General features: G+C 48.4%; 1 protein-coding gene across 14 annotated transcripts in view; it reads left to right on the top strand.

The window, feature by feature from the left end:
* CTNND1 (catenin delta 1) overlaps positions 1-19,705 on the top strand; it is a 291,114-nt gene that overhangs the window by 251,746 nt on the left and 19,663 nt on the right. For all 14 annotated transcript variants that reach the window (XM_085651383.1, XM_085651377.1, XM_085651378.1 and 11 more), the window contains 6 exons: positions 7,228-7,378; positions 13,700-13,892; positions 14,110-14,224; positions 14,708-14,795; positions 18,445-18,492; positions 18,636-18,721. In XM_085651383.1, coding sequence (XP_085507509.1) covers positions 7,228-7,378; positions 13,700-13,892; positions 14,110-14,224; positions 14,708-14,795; positions 18,445-18,492; positions 18,636-18,721 — 681 coding nt within the window. The remainder of the gene's footprint in view (positions 1-7,227; positions 7,379-13,699; positions 13,893-14,109; positions 14,225-14,707; positions 14,796-18,444; positions 18,493-18,635; positions 18,722-19,705) is intronic.

The following is a 19,705-nucleotide window of genomic DNA, read 5'->3' as shown; positions in this document are numbered from 1 at the left end:
GGCACCCCAGTGGGCAAGACAGACCTGGTACTCGCAAATAGTGGAGATGGCACAGGGACCACCACACAAGTTCACCAAAAGAAAGGACTTACACTCCATGCAGAACGGAGAGGTTCTACACCCAGAGCCAGAGAGCCTCAGCCTAGCGGGATGGCTCCTGAAGACAGAGTTCGCACACCTTAAGCTACCTCGAAGCACTATGCGAGTGCTCCGGGAGGCAAGGAGACCGACGACACGGAAATGCTATGGGGAAAAATGGAAGAGGTACACACATTGGTGCAGGAGACATAAATTGCAAAATAAGTTGACAAAGGAATCAACGGTGCTAAGATACCTCACGCACCTACTAAAGGCTAAACTATGTTCATCCTCACTAAGGGTACACCTCGCAGTGATTGTTTCCTACACACGAGTTGAGACGGGTGAAAGTTTCTTTACATCAAGATTTTTAAAGAGGTTCCTGGAGGGGGCAAAAAGGATGCCGCCGCCGGCACTGAACCTCAACTTAGTCCTGACGGAACTTATGAAGGCGCCCTTTGAGCCCATTCACAAGGCCTCCCTTCAAATGCTAACAATGAAGACAGCCTTTCTGGTGGCATTAACCTCACTGCGCAGAGTAAGCGAGCTGCAAGCGCTAACGCTGCAAGAGCCCTACATCCAGATACACAAGGACCGTCGTAATGAGAACGGACCCACACTTCGTGCCGAAGGTGGTGTCGGCATTTCATATGAACCAGACAATACAAATACCAAGCTTCTTTCAGAACCCTACCACAGGCGCTGAAACGGCACTGCACACTCTAGACGCAAGAAGGGCGGTGATGCACTACATCAAGAGAACCAAGGAGCACAGGAAAACTAAGCAGATTTTTGTGTCCTTCGCAACCAGCTTCCTGGGTAGGCCAGTAACAAAAGGCACCATCGCGCGATGGATCGCACTCCAGATACAGTTCTGCCACAAACAGGCAGGGCAAGAACTACCAGAAAGGGCACGGGCCCACTCCACAAGGAAGAAAGGAGCAACAATTGCTTTTCTGGCAAACACACCCATTCAAGACCTATGCCTGGCGGCAACATGGGCTTCAGTGCACATGTTCACTAAGCACTACTGCGTGGATATACAGATGAACAAGGAAGCACAAGTAGGACAAAAGGTGCTCCAACATATATTCAACGACCAACGCTCATCTTCCACCCAGCCGCCACAAAAGTGACAAACCGCTACAAAATCTATGCACAGCATAGTGAATCCAGAAAGATTCACGCTGGAAAACGAATAGTTTCTTACCTGTCGGTGTAGTTTTGCAGCTTGAAGATCTTTCTGGATTCACTAATGAACCCTCCCACCTCCGCCAGAAAGATGAGGATGGAGAAGAGGGGGGAAAGACTGAGAATGGAGAACAAAAGAAGATTTGAAAAGGAAATGTGAAAAAGGATATAATTGAGAAGAAATACTGTAAATAGCCTAGGGTTCAAAAAAAAAAAATTTTAAAAAAAATCCGAAGATGGCGCCCTGAGGTGGGACTTCCGCAGGAAGCAGGACGACGTCACGAGAGGTGCACCAAATGGTGGGACGTCGACGCCCACCTGGGCTACAAAAAAAAAAAGACAAGAGAGACTACGAATCCGGACCCAACCACCAGACCGCGGAATAATGCATAGCATAGTAAATCCAGAAAGATCTTCAAGCTGCAAAACTACACCGACGGGTAAGAAACTATTAGTTTCTGGGACAGGTAGGAAGGTGTCTTGTTTTGCAATGCTTTATGGGTCATGCAAGCAATTTTGAGATACATCCTGGCCTCAAGTGGCAGCCAAGTCAGTGTTCGTACGTCTGAGGTTATAGTGAGCACTGTTTTTTAGACCCCGTGATGAGCTTAGCTGCAGAATAAAGAGTAGCCTTAAGAGGTGCAAGTGAGGTGTTCTAGAGGTAGCGCTATCATAGTCTACTTTCAGAAGCACAAGTGCCTGAGTCGCAGTTATGAGGTCAGCCGCAGAGAGGAAAGGTTTTAGTTTTCTAAGGATATGCTTCTGATGGTTGGCTTCCATGGGGATGGTGCTGATGTGTTGATGCATAGAGAGGTCTTTGTCTAAGGTGATACCTAGGGATTTGGCAGAGTCGACGATGTGTTGGGGTACAATTTAAGGCAGAGAGACGAGGCAACCAACCATTGACACTAAAGGTGGTGGAGGATCAAGCGATCAATAGGAATTCAGTTTTGAGGGCATTGAGTTTGAGGTGATTGCGAGTCAGCCACTGTTGTATTAACGTTAGGGTGTTGAGGGAGTGGATGTCGTTGATGGAGGTTATTCTCATGTAGAGTTTGGTGGTGTTAGCATGCATGTGGTAAGAGATGTGGGAGCACTTGCGGATATCTGTTAAGGGCTCCGTGTAGAGGTTGAACAAAGACTGAGAGGATGGAGCCCTGGGGGACGCCAAGCGAAAGAGGGTCCAGCTCAGTTAAGGTGTGATTAATTGGGGAGCACTGCGACCTGTTAAGTAGAAAGCAGTAGATCCAGTTTAGCCCCGTGCCGGAGAGTCCCATCCTCTGTTGTAAAAGGTCCAGAAGGGTAGCGTGGTTGGTGGTGTCAAAGGCTGCTGACCGATCCAATAGGATCAAGAGTCCAGATTCATTCTAGTCCAGCGAGCATATGGCATCATTGACAATAGGGGCCACGGCCGTTTGTGCTGTGCCTCGATCGGAAGCCAGATTGGCTCTGGTCGAAGAGTTGGAATTGTTCAATGAGTTTGAGGAGCTGTAAGTGCACACACATTTCTAGGAGTTTGGCCAGAGTAGTGATGTTGGAGTTACGGCGGTAGTTGATGCGGTTGGACTGGTCAGAGTTAGGTTCTTTTAGGATAGAGGTAGTCTGACCAATTTTGAGGCAGTTGGGTAGGGAGCCCTGGGTTGGGGGGGGAGGGGGGGGAGGGGAAAGAGGGGGGGGAGAAGAGGAATTTATTTGAACACAGTGGGAGTAGGAGGTGAATGGATTCATTTAGGAGTTTAGAGGGAGGTTGGAAAATTCTAAGGAGGTCAGAAGAATCAGTCTCATCAACTGATGTGAAATTTGACCAGGAGGCATCATTTTTGGGCAAGAAGCGGTGGTTAAACTGGCAACCTTCCAGCTCTGTTGTGGTGTAAAGGGGGGGGGTTGTTGGGGTGGAAGAAGACTAAGAGCAGCCTGGATGTCGTTGATGATTAAAGCGGGTTTCTCTGCGAAAAAGGAGGCAAATGTTTCTCACTTGGGGAGTGCTTTGTTTGAGGAAGTAGTATCACTTTTGCAGGTGGGTTGATTTCTGATGATTTCGAACCGTTTCTTAGGTCTATTTGTAGCCGTGTTAAGTTTTAAAAGAACGCTGCTTTGGAGTTCCTAATGTGCCTATTGTAGGCATGGCATCTTTGATGCTGGAGTGTGAGGTTGGTCAAGGGGGCTGTGTCGCCGCTTTCGGCAATCCTAAGGAGAAGCCGTTCTTCGTTAAGATCACTATTGAACCAGGGGTTGGATCGTTTGGACGGGGTTCTTTTTAGTGGTTTGGGGGCTACCGTATCATGATTGACAAAGAGTTGAAGTAGTGATCAGTGAGGGTTTGGAGTTCTAGCGAGGTGGGAGCAGTGTTTCACATCTCGCAGTGGATAGAGAGAGAGTTAAGGTTACGGGTGTCAAGGGTCCAGTGTTTGACTTTCTTAGGTTCTCCCTTGGAGGAGATTGCTTTAATATTTAGGGAGAAGGTGATGCAGTGGTGGTCAGACCAATCTCAAGGGAGGATAGAGTCAATATGTAAGCTGTTCTCTTTAGCGGTGATTAGGTCCAGGGTAGCTCCTCGCTCATGGGTTAGACCGTTGCATGCTTGGATGAGGTTGAGGACCTGGAGGATCTAAAGCAGTTCATGAGCGGATCATCGATGTTGTTCCAATGGATGTTGAAGTCACCAAGGAAGGTCTGGTTGGTGTGGTAGTCCTTGTTGGAGGGGATAGCCTCCATGATCTGTTCGATGAAAGATCGATGATGGAAGGTTTGGAGGGAGCCTTTGGAATTGCAGGTGGTGAAAATATTGATTTTAAGGTACTCACTTGAGGTCCGAGAAGAGGTGGGAGATTGTTTCACAAAGAGCAAAGCTCTGTAAATACAGGCTAGGCTGCTCCAGTGCGTCTGGGGTGATCTAACCTGATGATGATTCCATACTCCAGAGGGACCAAGATGTCCTGGGAGTGGTTGGAGGACTCATTTAACCAGGATTCCTTGAGCAGAAGGGTGTCCAGGTCAAGGATAAGAGCAGCTATATCAGCCGCGTGTTTCACGGCTGAGCGGCAGTTTAGTAGAGCACGTCTCGGGGTGAGGTAGAGGGAGCCATATTAGGGGGCGTGAGAGACAGAAGATCTGGGGTGAGGTTAGATTCATTTAAGACTCCATTTTAGGACGGGATAACCTGGGGAAGTTGGAGATAATCTCGATTTTCGGAGGCGGGGGGGGGGGGGGGGGACGAGGGATGGGAGACTCCATTGTGAGGGCGGGACGGGAGGGTACATCAGCAGAGGCATTATAGTCATGTAAGAGGTTGCGTAAATCATCTTTAGATAACTGTCTGATTAGCCAGTGGGTCGCGAGGGGTGGTTGTGGAAGGGAGTGGCCTTATAGGAAGACTGAACTCTCAGCACAGGCAAGAGTACGGTCAGTAGTGATTGGGGACAGTGGGGGTGTTATTAGGTAGGTGTTGGGTTTGGTGGAGGGGTAATTTGTGTTTGAGTTAGGAGGTGACATGAAAGAGTTAGAGAATGCTGGCTCGGATCAGATGCAGTTCAGATTTTATAGTGTCGAGCAAAGAGTCATGGGACGTATAATGGGTCCCAGTTCGAGGGAAGCGAGGGAGTGTAGGGGAGTCTCCCAGCAAGTAGTAGAGTTGGTGTACGTGAGGTTTAGTGGTGATTGAGTGAAAGGAGGTGGAGGGTGAATGGGGCCTGTTGCTGGGAGTGTGGATATGGGGGGCTGTAGAGGAGTTGGAAGAGATGTCGCATGTGTGAGGTGAGGAGGAGTAGGGGGGATGTGCATGGAAGTGACATTTGTGGGGGTTGAAGGAGTTCTCAGCAGTGGGGGTGGTGCGAAGGCCACCAGGGTAGACTGAGGACTGGTAGGTGGCCATCCAGGGAGAGGGTTGGGAGTGGGGGGAATGGTGGGTTGGGGGGTGGAAGAGGGGAATGGGTTATCTTAAGGGGGTTCTGATGTGGGTGGGCAGTAGAGTGGTTGCGTCAAGTTTGTGTTTAAGATAGGGAAAAAGGCTGCAGAAGAGTTCCAGGCTATGATCTGAGGATTGGATGAGTACGGTGCAGTTGTAAATGGAGATTGTGGTGTTGCTGTGTAACAGCGCGGGGGCACAATAGTAAGTTAATGCCATGAGGGATTTTTTGGGTATGGTGTTGAGCGAGGAAGAGAGAACATTCCTCCATTTGGCATGCCGGTTGATTGAGACGAGGTCGCTGAGTAGGGTGTCAATTAAAACCCTTTCCTTCCTAAGGTGGATGATTTTATCTTTGAGGTTTTTTCCTGGTGTTTTTTGTAAGGTTGGAAGGGTTGTTAATTACCAATGAGTCATTTCCTGAGGTGACTAGCACAGCGTTTGGCAAAATGGCATCATCTGGGTCCAGATGATGTAGGGGACGGGTGGGGAGTATAACAGGCTAGCGGGGGGGGGGGGGGGTGTTGAGCGAGCAGGGGTGTGCAGGAAGTAGCTGTAACAGTAGAGGTGGTAAAGTATTTAAGATGTTTCCTGATCTAGTGAGTGAGGATGGAGCCCTATGGCATAGAGCAGGCTTCTCCAATGAGTAGCGCGTGAGCTGCTGTAGCTCTCCAGCTACCTCCGAGTCCAGCCCAGCTTATTAAATTTGGAAACCTTGCTAGATTGAATAATTATACAGATACCAATATTTAAAGTGTGTATTTGAGAGGTGTGTGCTTATTTTCAGAACTCATAAGGTGATATTTGAATTAGTATGGGTGAATTTCCAAAATATATGTAAAGCTGATATTTGAGTGATAAATCCTGTGGGAAATGGGAAGACGTTTTACAAATGTCTTTACCTTGGTACCAGAGCCATTGCAGCTGTGGGTATGGACCGCCCATGGAGAGGCATTTCATACGGAGAAAGCCTTTATTGCATAACTGCTAGCAGCCACTCCTGATGCACTGAGGTGATCTGTTAGTGACCTTGGATACCATGGCCACTGATGGAATCTTGTCTGATATGGACTTTATTCCAACACCAATGGCGTTAGTAGCTCTGTGGTTCACTAAGCAGAAGTAGCCTCATTACAGAGAAGGTTGCCGACCTCTGGCTTAGAACCATGGAGGATACTGGGGACATTGCAAGTAGGGAATGTTAACTTATTAACGAAAAGAACTTGGAGATTGGGAAGAGATTAGAAGGCAAAGAGCAGCAGTGTGCTGGGAGAACGTGCTGTCTTTGTATGACAACGCGCCATGGCACAATAGCAGTATAGGCAAGAAATAACTGCATCGACATAAGCTTGCAGTGCATGCATAGTGAAGGCTATACTGTGGCGATAGATAACAGCGACGACGGGGATCATTGTATGTGTACAAGTAAACAGTGCAGGGATAGGTGGCAGTATCAACAGGAGGGTGGTAGATATTAGCTTGTGTGTATGTCAGATGCAATGGGAGAAAGGAGGGGGGTACACCTAAGAGTCCAGGGCGTTTTCACACAAGGAGTATGTTGGTGGTTTGAAGCACATAAAACATTGCGTTGCAGGGGGACTGGTGGTTTGTGGTGACTGGGAGGTGTAAGCACTCACTGATGGAGGTTTTGTACTGGGATGCTGGTGTGAGGGCAAGCATGGGGGGGGGTCACTAGGTTTGTGAGGTATGATGGGAGTCGTTATGTATAGCACTGGAGTGTGCAAGGCATGGACACCTGGCTAAGTGGTAGAATATGAGCACCTAAGAGTTCGGAGCTGGGATGACTCTCTTTGAAGTAGTCCTGCGTCTGACCAGTTATGACCATGAGTGCGGGCACCTGGAGTTAGGGCCACGCTCTTGCACGGCACCGCGCCCTTCGCAGCACAGATTCAGGACCCTCCTTTTGTCTTTTACCCCTGCTGGTCATAGTCCCTCCCCACCAAGTGTGTCGTCCTGAAGTCATCTAAGGTGTGGGCTGGGTGTCCGCTACTTTGCTTACTCTTTGTCCTACCTTTCTGTCCTCCTGTGTGTAGTATGGCCGGTGCATCCGCTCAGCTGTGCGCCAGGAGAAGGGCCTGGCCGGCCTCACCGAGCATCTGAAGCATGATAACGAGCGAGTGGTGAAAGCTGTATCCGGTGCTCTGCGCAACCTGGCGGTGGATGCACGCAACAAAGAGCTGATTGGTAAGTAACCCACCCTCGGTAATAATAGCTGAGCTGTGTCCTGAAGGAGGCTTTCTTTATACCATACACTCTGCTGCAAGAAGGACTTTGAAGAGAAACACTTTTTAATGCCATTTATATGTGCATGGGCACTTTTCAGATACTCTTCATAGGCTGACCCCATAGCTCTAGGGTCTGCTCTGCCTAAAACAGTGACTCTGATAGGCTGATTCTGCAGAGTGCTTTTTTTTGTTTGTTTTTTTACTAGTTGACATTTTATCCTTGGTTATTTTTTAAATGTATCCCATGTCAGACATTTAGCAGTGTCTTTCGGAGAGCTTATTCTGGCTTTTTCTTTGCTCTCTGGTACTTGTAGCCTGGCTTGTTTGATTGTAATTTGAGGTTGCATGTGCTTCAGAACAAATGGGAAACGCTTTGCATCGGAGAGCCTTTATAGATGTGCATTCTTCACATACTTGTGGCATCTGTCGGACCCAGAGAGCCTCGAATCGAGAGTGAAACCATTGACACACTATTCACCTTGCGCTGCAAACCAGTGAGAACCGGGTGAGGGTAGAAGCCTGCAGCACTGCATCCTGCGCTCAACCCAGCCTGGTGGGTGATCGCTTGCGCTAACCGCAGGATCACTGCCTCGTAGAGACACAGGATCACTGCCTCGTAGAGACTAGCAGGATGCCCGCTTTGGGGAGCAGTCGCCTGGGAAGGTACTGTGTGGATCGTACAGATTCTGCTGATCTTACTGCTGGATGACGTCTGTAGATTTGGGAAATTACTGAATTCAATCATTCTACAGTCTTTGCCTGAAGAGCTTTCCGGGATGGCTAATGCCACTTTGCAGGTCATCATAACTACCTGCATCGAAGTGTCTTCTCTGCGGCTGATGGAGCAAGTAGAAGGCTTACCACCTGATGGCTCTGGGCATCATGCGTGGCTCTGGGCATCATGCGTGGCTCTGGGCATCATGCGTGGCTCTGGGCATCATGCGTGGCTCTGGGCATCATGCGTGGCTATGGGTGAAGCTTAAGCTCCGATAAATGCACTGTGAAGAAATGTCTCTTTTTGTGTGATCACCCCCAAAGTTGGTCTGGTGCTGCTGGTTTTTCGACTGCGCTGAGACCTGCTCACCAGACCTTGGTGCCTGTTCCCTTACCCTTAAACTGATATGTCGAATTAGCTTCCACCCAATTGGCTGAGCTAACTTACCCATAAGCACCTAGTACATGGTCCCCAGGGCATGTAAACTGGAGCCCCCGCCCCCCAAACACGATAAAAACACAACATCAATTTATAAACCTAGGTTGTATTTTTATCTTTAAATAAACACCAAAATGACAAAAATCTATCGAAGAAAGCGGAAACAAGATTTTTTTTAATTTTTTTATGTAAGTAAATCACTGTAGTTCACTCTTTCAATTGTAATAAATCATTACAAGTCGCATCTGAGCCAGTGGGCCGTAAGGGCTACTAGAATTGTCTTGGATGGCCCACAACAGGTTGGGAGCCAGTTGTGGGGACTACTGATGTCCAGGAAGACAGTTACCTATCCGGTCCAGTAGTCTCGGGGTCATTACTGTATTTTTATCCTTTACTGCGGTCCAGTAAAGAAGTGGTCTTGATGCTGGGGAAACAGGATGCTGAAGAGAACTGGTAAGTGTTCCTGGAGCCACCCTAGTATTCACGAGTGTCAGGGCTGCTCTCCGGCCTAGGGTCTCTTCTCCACAATGTGCCAGGGGAGCCAGTGCAGGACCAGTCTCCCTTGGTCAACTGGTCTCCCGGATGCAGCGGCACCTTGAAGGTAAGTAAATCTTTTTCTGGGGGGGCCAAAGTCTGCTCTGACTACGATCTCGGGCCCAAAGGACTTGAGGGCACCTCGTGAGGGATGACTCTCTCTCCCAGCAGGCACTTTTGCGTCCAGCAGCGGCCAAGTGTTCCTGGGCAGCTGGGCTCTCGTGGGGTGCAGGTTTCCTTAGCCTCTGGTGGTCCTGAAGCTTAACAGTTGGCCAGCCAACTAGCTCTTGGAGTCACTTGTATCCTGGCAGAAGTGGAGCTCTTTGCCATAAGTGGGCACCGCAGGCACAGTTTTATTTGTGTGCCCCTTGTGTGCAGCAGGCACAGTCCTCTTTATGGGCCATTGTAGTGCAGCAGGCGCAGTCCAGTCCTTGCAGGTCCCTTGGGTGCAGCAGGCACAGTCCTCTTTGCGGGTCCCTTGGGTGCAGCAGGCACAGTCCTCTTTGCGGGTCCCTTGGGTGCAGCAGGCACAGTCCTCTTTGCGGGTCCCTTGGGTGCAGCAGGCACAGTCCTCTGCGGGCCCTTGGAGTGCAGCAGGCAGAGTCCTCTTTGCGGGTCCCTTGGGTGCAGCAGGCAGAGTCCTCTTTGCGGGTCCCTTGGGTGCAGCAGGCACAGTCCTCTTTGCGGGTCCCTTAGTCCTCTTTGCGGGTCCCTTGGGTGCAGCAGGCACAGTCCTCTTTGCGGGTCCCTTGGGTGCAGCAGGCACAGTCCTCTTTGCGGGTCCCTTGGGTGCAGCAGGCACAGTCCTCTTTGCGGGTCCCTCAGTCCTCTTTGCGGGTCCCTTGGGTGCAGCAGGCGCAGTCCTCTTTGCGGGTCCCTTGGGTGCAGCAGGCGCAGTTCCCTTTGCGGGTCCCTTGGGGTGCAGCAGGCTGAGTCCTCTTTGCGGGTCCCTTGGAGTGCAGCAGGTGCAGTCCTCTTTGCGGGTCCCTTGGAGTGCAGCAGGTGCAGTCCTCTTTGCGGGTCCCTTGGAATGCAGCAGGTGCAGTCTTCCTTGCGGGTCCCTTGGAGTGCAGCAGGTGCAGTCCTCTTTGCGGGTCCCTTGGAGTGCAGCAGGTGCAGTCCTCTTTGCGGGTCCCTTGGAGTGCAGCAGGTGCAGTCCTCTTTGCGGGTCCCTTGGGTGCAGCAGGCACAGTCCTCTTTGCGGGTCCCTTGGGTGCAGCAGGCACAGTCCTCTTTGCGGGTCCCTTGGGTGCAGCAGGCACAGTCCACTTTGCGGGTCCCTTGGGTGCAGCAGGCACAGTCCTCTTTGCGGGCCCTTGGAGTGCAGCAGGTGCAGTCCTCTTTGCAGGTCCCTTGGGTGCAGCAGGCAGAGTCCTCTTTGCGGGTCCCTTGGGTGCAGCAGGCAGAGTCCTCTTTGCGGGTCCCTTGGGTGCAGCAGGCAGAGTCCTCTTTGCGGGTCCCTTGGGTGCAGCAGGCAGAATCCTCTTTGCGGGTCCCTTGGGTGCAGCAGGCACAGTCCTCTTTGCAGGTCCCTCAGTCCTCTTTGCGTGTTCCTTGGGTGCAGCAGGCACAGTCCTCTTTGCGGGTCCCTTGGGTGCAGCAGGCACAGTCCTCTTTGCGGGTCCCTCAGTCCTCTTTGCGGGTCCCTTGGGTGCAGCAGGCGCAGTCCTCTTTGCGGGTCCCTTGGGTGCAGCAGGCACAGTCCTCTTTGCGGGTCCCTCAGTCCTCTTTGCGGGTCCCTTGGGTGCAGCAGGCACAGTCTTCTTTGCGGGTCCCTTGGGTGCAGCAGGCACAGTCTTCTTTGCGGGTCCCTTGGGTGCAGCAGGCACAGTCTTCTTTGCGGGTCCCTTGGGTGCAGCAGGCACAGTCTTCTTTGCGGGTCCCTTGGGTGCAGCAGGCACAGTCTTCTTTGCGGGTCCCTTGGGTGCAGCAGGCACAGTCCTCTTTGCGTGTCCCTCAGTCCTCTTTGCGGGTCCCTTGGGTGCAGCAGGCACAGTCCTCTTTGCGGGTCCCTTGGGTGCAGCAGGCACAGTCCTCTTTGCGGGCTCCTCGGGTGCAGCAGGTGCAGTCCAGTCTTCGGTGCAGCCTCTTTGCTAGGTCAGGGAGCAGCAGGGCTGTCCTTCTGTATTCCTTTCAGTCCAGTAGTGATCTGAGGTCTGAGTGCCAGGGGTGGCACTTGTATGCCATTTCGCATTTGTGAGAGGGAAGTACTCACTAGCCTATGGGGCAACAATTCCCATGGGCCGTCCCTTTCCAGTTGATGCCACTTCCTGGGGATTTTGCCCAAAAACAATCCCATAGTCCACTTCTCTGCCTGAATCGAAGATGTCTCTGATCTTCTGTCCTGTGAGGAGCTCTAAGCACATCCATATGATGTACCCATCTAAAGGAGCCGCTCCTCCTGGAAAACCTCTTCTACCACAGATTGACCTCCCCAAACGTTTGGCGGCCCCGTATGGAAGTTAGCACTCCACGTGTGAGCTTGTGAACCACTGTGTGAGCCAGTGGGCTACCAGCCTTGCTACAGCAACAATGACAATTGAGAATCTTTACTGTCAGGAAGGTGTCATTTTGACAAGTGATACTTTTTAATATCCGCGCCCTTCCTTATGGGCTTATAAAGCCTGCCTAGGAGATGAATTGTAGATATTAAAAGGGTAGGTTTAGACTGCGGGGGTTATTTTGCCATGTCGAGGGGGCATGCTGGAAGCTGCCCAACTAGGCTTCGATGGCAGAGCTAGTCCTGCTTATCCTTTGTCACACCAGTGGTTATAAGACGAGTCCTGAAGTCCACTGGTGACACTTAACTTACTAGTCCTGGGTACCCTTTGTACCGTATAATAGGGACTTAAAGTAAGGTAAAGTGTGGCTATTAGCCAATCACACACACTTGAGGGTTCCAGAACACATGCACTGGGACCAGGATAGCCGGGCCTAATGCACTTTAGAATCAAAGAATCCTGCAGTGTCAGTCCAAAATTTGGGGTGGGGGAGTGATCATGGAAAGAGGCACATTCTAAGCTCTTCAACAAAAGGTGCATTCCTGTTACCTAGACCAGTACAGCCCTCTAGATGGTGAATTGTATTCAGTTGTGTTATTCACTAGCTCACAACACTAGATATGAAACCAGGAGAACGTTCTACACTTCTGTAAGTTGCAACATCCGTTTTCATTAAAATCTGTCACTGTGTAGTATATACAAGGCTGTCACATGGTAGTGCACGCTTTCACAGTGTTATTGTGTGCGTTGTGCCAGACAAACCGCAGTAAGGAAATTCATGCTGCCCCTGTGTTTGGGACAGTAGGGGTGAAACGCTGCATTGCAATGTGTACACAGCACGTTAATCTATCATGGTTTTATGCTGCACAAGAAACCAGTTATTCACTGTAACTAGATTTGGAGTTTGGTATTGCTGGACTCCTAAGAACAGAATACAGTGTTCTACCATAACTTATTCTAATCCCTACACAGGCAGGACAATTGGATATTGATCTGAAATTACATTTTTCTTTCAGATGAGTGTTTATTTATTAAACAAATTATGTAGGAATCCAGCTGGTCAGTAAGGAGTTGTCGGTCCTCCCCTAATGCCCGTTTGGCAGCACCCATGGAAGCTGGTCTGTTGAACAGAGTTGATGGACATGTGGTTGGACCTGAGCTGGCGGACTTGCAACCGTGCATTTCAACCTGTCGGAGGGGAAGGGCTAGCATGTCATGTGAATCCTGTTTCAGATTGGATTATTGATGATTTCCAGCCCCACTGTTACCAGTCATGAAGTTGTACATTTACAACCATTTCATTGTTCCACTGCAAGGTTTCTTTTTAGCTCTGTTGGGAGGTCCCCAGCAGACGGCACCCGTTAATGGCAGAAACCGTCACACTGAGACCACATCCACTCCTTTCGGTACTTGGCTCTGATTTTCAGGTCACTAACACTGCTTTACAGGTCTTCTTTTCAAGTTTGGTTCTGAGCAGAACATTATTTCCACTTTTTTGTGGAAGCATATATGTTTATTGGGTCAGAAGTTCAAATACTCAAATGATGGTTCTTTATCGACGCAGCGGTAATTGCCTGACCGCAGCCAATCCGAATGGTACTGCACACGGACCTTTTTCAAATTATTCGGGAGGGTGGCCAGCCAGAATGCTGAAAGAATCTGTCTGTATGCTCACTCTTGCATTCAATCAGAAACGGCTGCTGTTATTGGACCATATTGTTGGCTGAAGTAGCCAGTCAGAATTGCTTGGGTCAGCCTGCACTTACCTCGCCTGCCTGTGTGGGGTTTGAAGTACGCGACTTCCTCTGGCCTGCCTGCAGAACGCATTTTGTTAACCACTGACTGGTTTTACTGAGCGTTTTTCTCAACTAACACAAATAGGGTTTGAATCATTTTTCTAAACCTATCAACAAAACTGGAATCCCATGGTCCATGGCAAATTTTGTGAACTTTAGGATTTTGTTGCAAATGGTCTCGCACCGGGGGTCGAATGTGTTTGATTGCACTTCCTGCCCCCTGGATCAGTTTGTCAGTTGTGGTCTCTCTTGCGGCCTAATCTTTGCTTCCCTCAACTTCTGATCTCCTCTCTTAGGAAAGTATGCCATTCCCAACCTGGTGAATAACCTTCCAGGAGGGCAGCAGACACCGGCCCGAAACCTGTCGGAAGATACTGTGGTTTCCATCCTCAACACCATCAATGAGGTCATCTTAAACAATCTGGAGGCAGCAAAAAAGATGCGTGAGACGCAAGGCATTGAGAAAATTGTGCTGATCAACAAGTCTGGGTGAGTGGTTCCTTTTGAAATGTTTCCCAGTTGGTGTTTTTTGGTTGCTCTCTTAAAATAGACTGATCTGAATCAGTTAGTTTTTTGATCGTCTGCTCTGTCTCCGTATATCCTTACGTGCTGACCTTGTTTACCATGATTTCCCCATCTCATCTCCTGCTCACTCTACCTTTGGCCTTAATTGAGGTTTTCTTTTCCATTTCTCTTTTGCCACCAGAAACCGCTCTGAGAGGGAGGTCCGGGCAGCAGGCCTGGTGCTTCAGACTGTGTGGGGTTACAAGGACTTGAGGAAACCACTGGAGAAGGAGGGCTGGAAGAAGACAGATTTTCAGGTACGGTCACCTATATTGTCTGCAATGGGAAGGCCATCGTCTTCAGAGCTAGGTCCTTGTACGTCCCTATGAAGGTTGGGTTTTATTGGGTCTGTGAGCTGAACATCCGGAAAAATGCCGCCCACCCTCTGGAGATGGCTCCTTTTCCAAACAAGGAAAGGCTGATCTCTTTGGTGTTTTCGTGTGCTTGTATGATGTCCGCCTCTCACAGGCCGTTGGATCCCATTGTTAGAACCACATGTTAATGAGTTGAGGATTCTCCTCTAACCTCAGGAAACCATGGGGGAGGTAGGTCTTCTTTCTTTAAATAAAAAAAAAAAAGCATATTTAAGCTGTTCCTCTGGGTGCTTGTAGTCTTAACAAGATGAAAGGGCTCAGTTTTATTACATGCATGTCTAGCTTTTGAAGTAGCAGTGTGTGTATCCATGTGGAAGGAGGCTCCAAACGAGATGAACATTGACTGCATTTCCTGTTTGGCTGTAGGTAAATCTCCCCAACGGCCCTCGCAATCAGGGTGGCTCTAGCTATGATGACAGCACGTTGCCACTCATCGACAAGAACCAGAAGGCTGGTGAGTGTTTTTGAAACCCTTTTGTTTCTGGTCTGGGATTCTTTCTTGCCTCAAATTAGTGCTTCTCTCCTCCCTTATGGGTATATGTTGGAGCTGTAATGATACGATGTGAAAGTGTTTACTCCGCAATTCCCCTTCTGAGAATGTGTAGTGGCCGCTCTAGTTCGGAAAGAGTCTGCCGATTGCACTGAGACTGTTGCCTCAGAGGCAATAGGGTGGATTGAAACAAGGTAGTCAATAGAGCTCAGGGCTTGTTCTGAAGGAGCAGTGTGCTTGGTTTGAAATTGCATAAAGTAACAGCCCAGGCTAGTTTTAACTTGCAGTCTAAGCTGAACCACCTTATCTTGAATACTCAAACTCTCCACTTCTGGAAAAACTGCATTCCCTTCCTGATTTTTTTTTTTTGTTTTAGACCATCTGTGGTAGAGGACTTAAAGCAAGGCATTTTTTGTTTTTGTTTTATGTAGCTCGAACTAGACCCGAAGATATCGGGTATCGGAGCGCTTTACACAAGCACCAGTTCCGTTGCAGACTGACACATTCATTTTTGTTAGGCACAGGGAGAAAAGTGATTTGCCCAGAATCACAGGATGTTGAGCGTCGTTGTTGAGACTCGAACCCAGTTCCCCAGCGTCTAGGTCGACCGCTCTAGCCGTAAGGCTACATCCTCTCCCCATTGTAATTTCAGTTGACAGGCCTATGAGAGAATACATTTAGGGTACACGTTACGCAAATGGAAGTAATCGTGCATGCACCTCTAAAAAGCGAGAAATCCAACCTAGTCTTCACCGATCGAAACCAAAGTGAACAACTCACGATGAATCCTTCTAATTGTGTTGCTCACCTTGAAGATGAAATCCAAACGGTTGCAGAGTACAAAAGCCAGGAAAGAAAACATGATGAGATCTAGTGATCCCTCCGATCCGATAGGACATGTGCAACATCAACTCTTGGAATCCAAGGGGACCACTAGTGTTTGAGCAGTGTCACCCAAAAAAAGGCCGGAAACTACTTTAAAAGCAAAATGGAATTACTGAATATTTCAATTATACAGAACGAGAAAAGCCACTCTTTACCTCTCAAATAGATGTCGTAAGGGCAGGATAGTGGGGCGCTAATGCAAACCCCAAAAACAAAATGCCAAAAAAGCGAACTCACCAGCGCATTCAACCTCCACCTAATCGGGTGTGCAGTGCAATCTTAATATGAACAAGTTGTATCCGAGTAATCAACTAGGAGGCGATTGTAATTCCAATGCGACTGAGCCTCAGAGGTGATACGCCAAAGCAGTAAAAGGGTTAAATGACAATCCAGCATCGGGAGACTTTCAAGAAGTTGATCAGAGTAAAGCTCCAGCTCCTCCCCTTGCTCTATCAGAGGAATCTCTCCCAGCAGCTAGAACCCAGACTGATACCATTGTTCAGACACTCTGTAGATCTCAGACCCTAATGCAACAGGGCATAGAGAAGGTGGCTAGCACCATCAATGTTAATTAAGAAATGTACAGTGTCCTGTCATTGAGCCCTTATGCTTTTTATTGACTTTAGAACTGCGTTTGATACCATCCGTCGCAATAAGCTATGGTTCAAATTGAATTCTTGGGTCATTGACTACAGCCTGTTAAAAGCGATCCAAGCATTATATACGGGTACTTGGGTTTGTGTGGAACCAGGGGACAACATCTCTTTCCAAGAATAAACCAAGAGATGGAGGCTTAAAACAGAGATGCGTCTGCACGACTTTTGTTTAACGTCTGTCTTGACATCACCAAAGGCCTGGATAATGCAAGTGCATGCGCACTAAAAGTCAAGGGAAAGCCATTACCAATGCTGTTGTATGCAGATGACACCGTGATTTTAAACCGCACCATTGTGGGACTGCAACCTACATTGAGAAGACTATTCGTACCATAAGATTAATGCTGAACCATGAGAAATGTAATGTGCTCTACTTCAGCAAACAAAAATGCAGGATAAGCTAGCTTGCTGAGCTTGATAAATATTTGGGGGTATGGTTCAATAAGTCTAGAGTGTTTCCCCAGACAGGAAGCTGAACTAAAAACAAACGACCTGATGATAGTCTTTCTGAAACAAGCGAACAGCCTATCTGGGCCATCAGTGGAGCCAATACTAGGTGCAATTATTTGCCATTGTTCCTCACCGCTGCAAAGTGTTTCTACTCCACTATTCCAACGTTGGACTTGGCACTATGTATCCTTTTTAGGGACTTTTTGCTTTGCTTCCCACCAATGCTTTGACTTAAACTGTTTGGAATTTAACTTGATTAGTCCGATCGTTCAGCAAACTGCAGGTGTTATGTTTTTGGCAGAGATGTAAGAACTGCGAATAGAGGTCAATAAGATCTTATCCATGAATTGTCTGGGGATCCCCACAAATAAAATGTTCCATTATCCATCTGTGAGTTGAGCATTTTACAAATGAGCAGAATTTAGGATTTATCTCTGCCTTACCCTCTGTTCAAATGCATTCTCAAAAAGCAGCTTTGAAGTCCGCCCTTTAACCTGGAATTGCGCACCTGTCTTCCACTAAAGTATTTTGGTACTATTAACACTCCATTCTCGGAGTTTTGGAGCCTTGCTTGACAGAAGCACTTCTGTTAAATTTCAAAAAGAATATTGTCATATTAGTCCAGTTTGATATCAGCGAAGTAAAACAAAAATGGAAATGTGCTCGCCAATGTGGGAGTTGCAGGCTGTGTTTAGAAGCTCGAATCTTTGGCACATGTGATGTGGCGTTGCAAATGTCTATCAAAAGATGAGCAATTTTTTACTTCCAGATTTGTCGTTTAGGAATTAAATATTGTCCCTTAGCGATGAAAATGTTTGAATACCAGTGGTTTTGTAAGGTTTATTAAAGCTGCTTCAGTAAACCTGACCCCTTTCTCTGTAACTGCTTGTAGTAACGCAGAGTGATAACATATCAGAGGGTCGGTTCAGGATGGGCTACACGTTAATTTTATAGGCTAGATATATGTTTAAATATATCTTAACAGTAGGGTTTATCTACTGCTTTCTTGGTTTGAGGAAGTTCTGTTGGAGAGGGTGTTGGGCTTGTGGTTGTCGATCAAGGAAGCAGTGTGCTTGGGGTGAGGTTGTTGATACATGGAGCAGTGGGCTTGGTTGAGGTTGTTGCTCCATGGAGCAGGGTGCTTGGGTTCAGGCTGCCTCTCCTCAGCTCAGTGTGCATGGTTTGAGATTGTCGCTCCTCCGTGTAATGTGTTTGGGTGGTGTTTGTAGCTCTTGGAGCAGTGTGCATGGGTTGAGGTTTTTGCTCCATGTAGCTGTGTGCTTGGGTTGTGTGGTTGCTGCTCCAAGGAGCAGTGTGCTTGGCGTGAGGTTGATCCATAGAGCAGTGTGCTTGGCGTGACGTTGCTGCTCCTTGGAGCAGTGTGCCTGGCGTGATATTGCTGCTCCATGGAGCTGTGTGCTTGGCCTGAGGTTGCTCCATGGAGCAGTGTGCTTGGGTCGAGGCTGCCCCTCCACAGAGAAGTAACCTTGTTTTGAAGTGGCCACAAAGGACCAGATTTTTTAGTGTGAGGCTTTGGCTCCAGTTATCAGTAAACTTGGTGTGTCTGCAGTCATGGACTGTGCCCTGTTTGTTTGATGTTAATTTGCACTCCTTTCTTCCAGATAAGAAATCCGATCGAGACATGATTCCAATGAACAGCATGGGACCAGGTGTGTGTCATCCCTTAGTCTTCTCCTTATCCTAACGTAGTCTCCTACTTTCTCCCAGTTATCTCCTTTTTACTCCTCCCTAACCTTCTTTCTGTTCTCTATGAAAGTGTTAACTTTGTGTTCTCTTCCCTCATGGAATCAAGACCCGTACTCTACACTGAACGACCGAGACACCAATAACAGGACCATGAACAGATCTCGTGACTTTTCTGAACTGGAACCATTAGAGGTGAGTTTTCCCCTGCTTCTTTATAGTTTTTCTTTTAGAAGTACAAGGAATCCAAACTGGCTGTTAAGTCATTCCCTGTTAGCTTCCAACTATTCAATATAAAACCTAAGTCACTCAGTTTTTCTATGGATGGGTTTTCAGCCAAAGTGGTCTTACCCGATGCCAGGATTTTCAACTTTCCGTTGAGTCTCCAGTCCACAGCGCAACAGGATCATCCCTTACTAAAGCAACAACCACTCACTGACTGAACTCCAGTTCAGCTTGTCCACTCTACATACATCAACCAATAATGCACAACCTTTGTTTAATTGATCAGTCAACCAGACCACCACCATTGTGCATCCATTTACCAAGCACTTGTTCAACAGACTTTCCCTGTAGACCCACTCTGAGATCAACCCACACTTCAAGATTATTGCATCACCCAATCAAAGACCCACTGCCTTGTGCACCTGGCAACAAAATACTATTCTAGCATGGCATAGTCAATGCCAACCTAGCATCCAAAAACCCACCTGTTTGAGGCATACGAGCTGCAGATTATACACTTTTGCATAGATCGCCATCTGGTGTTGGGCTCGGATGTTTGCATGTTGTTTTTGTCGAAGTCTTTAAGGTCACGAGGTTGGTGACTCCTCCTTCGGTTGACAGTGCACATGGGCATCGACTCATCCTTAGATTGTTATTTTCCGCCATTGGTTTCGGATGTGAATTGCTGTGCTCTGGGTCGGTGTCGTAATCTAACCCCTTTTGACGTGCAATCACAGCCAACTGACTATATTGTCTCGATCGTGTTTCGACGCACCCTCACCGAAAAACTTAAAAAACCTTCAACGTCTGCGAACTTCGACGTGGGCCGCTGGGCCGACTCGCGCCGGTGACTACGGACGTTTAAGACATGGCCTCAGTGTGGTGCTGAATTTCCACACTCGGACCTCCATTCCATTTGTAACTTGTGCCTTTCTCCAGAACATCAAGAAGACA

The sequence above is a fragment of the Triturus cristatus genome, chromosome 4_1 (assembly GCF_964204655.1).
Source record: "Triturus cristatus chromosome 4_1, aTriCri1.1, whole genome shotgun sequence".
NCBI classification, from domain to species: domain Eukaryota; kingdom Metazoa; phylum Chordata; class Amphibia; order Caudata; family Salamandridae; genus Triturus; species Triturus cristatus.
The sequence above is the reverse complement of the archived record's forward strand: the minus strand, read 5'-3'. Positions and strand labels throughout refer to the sequence as shown.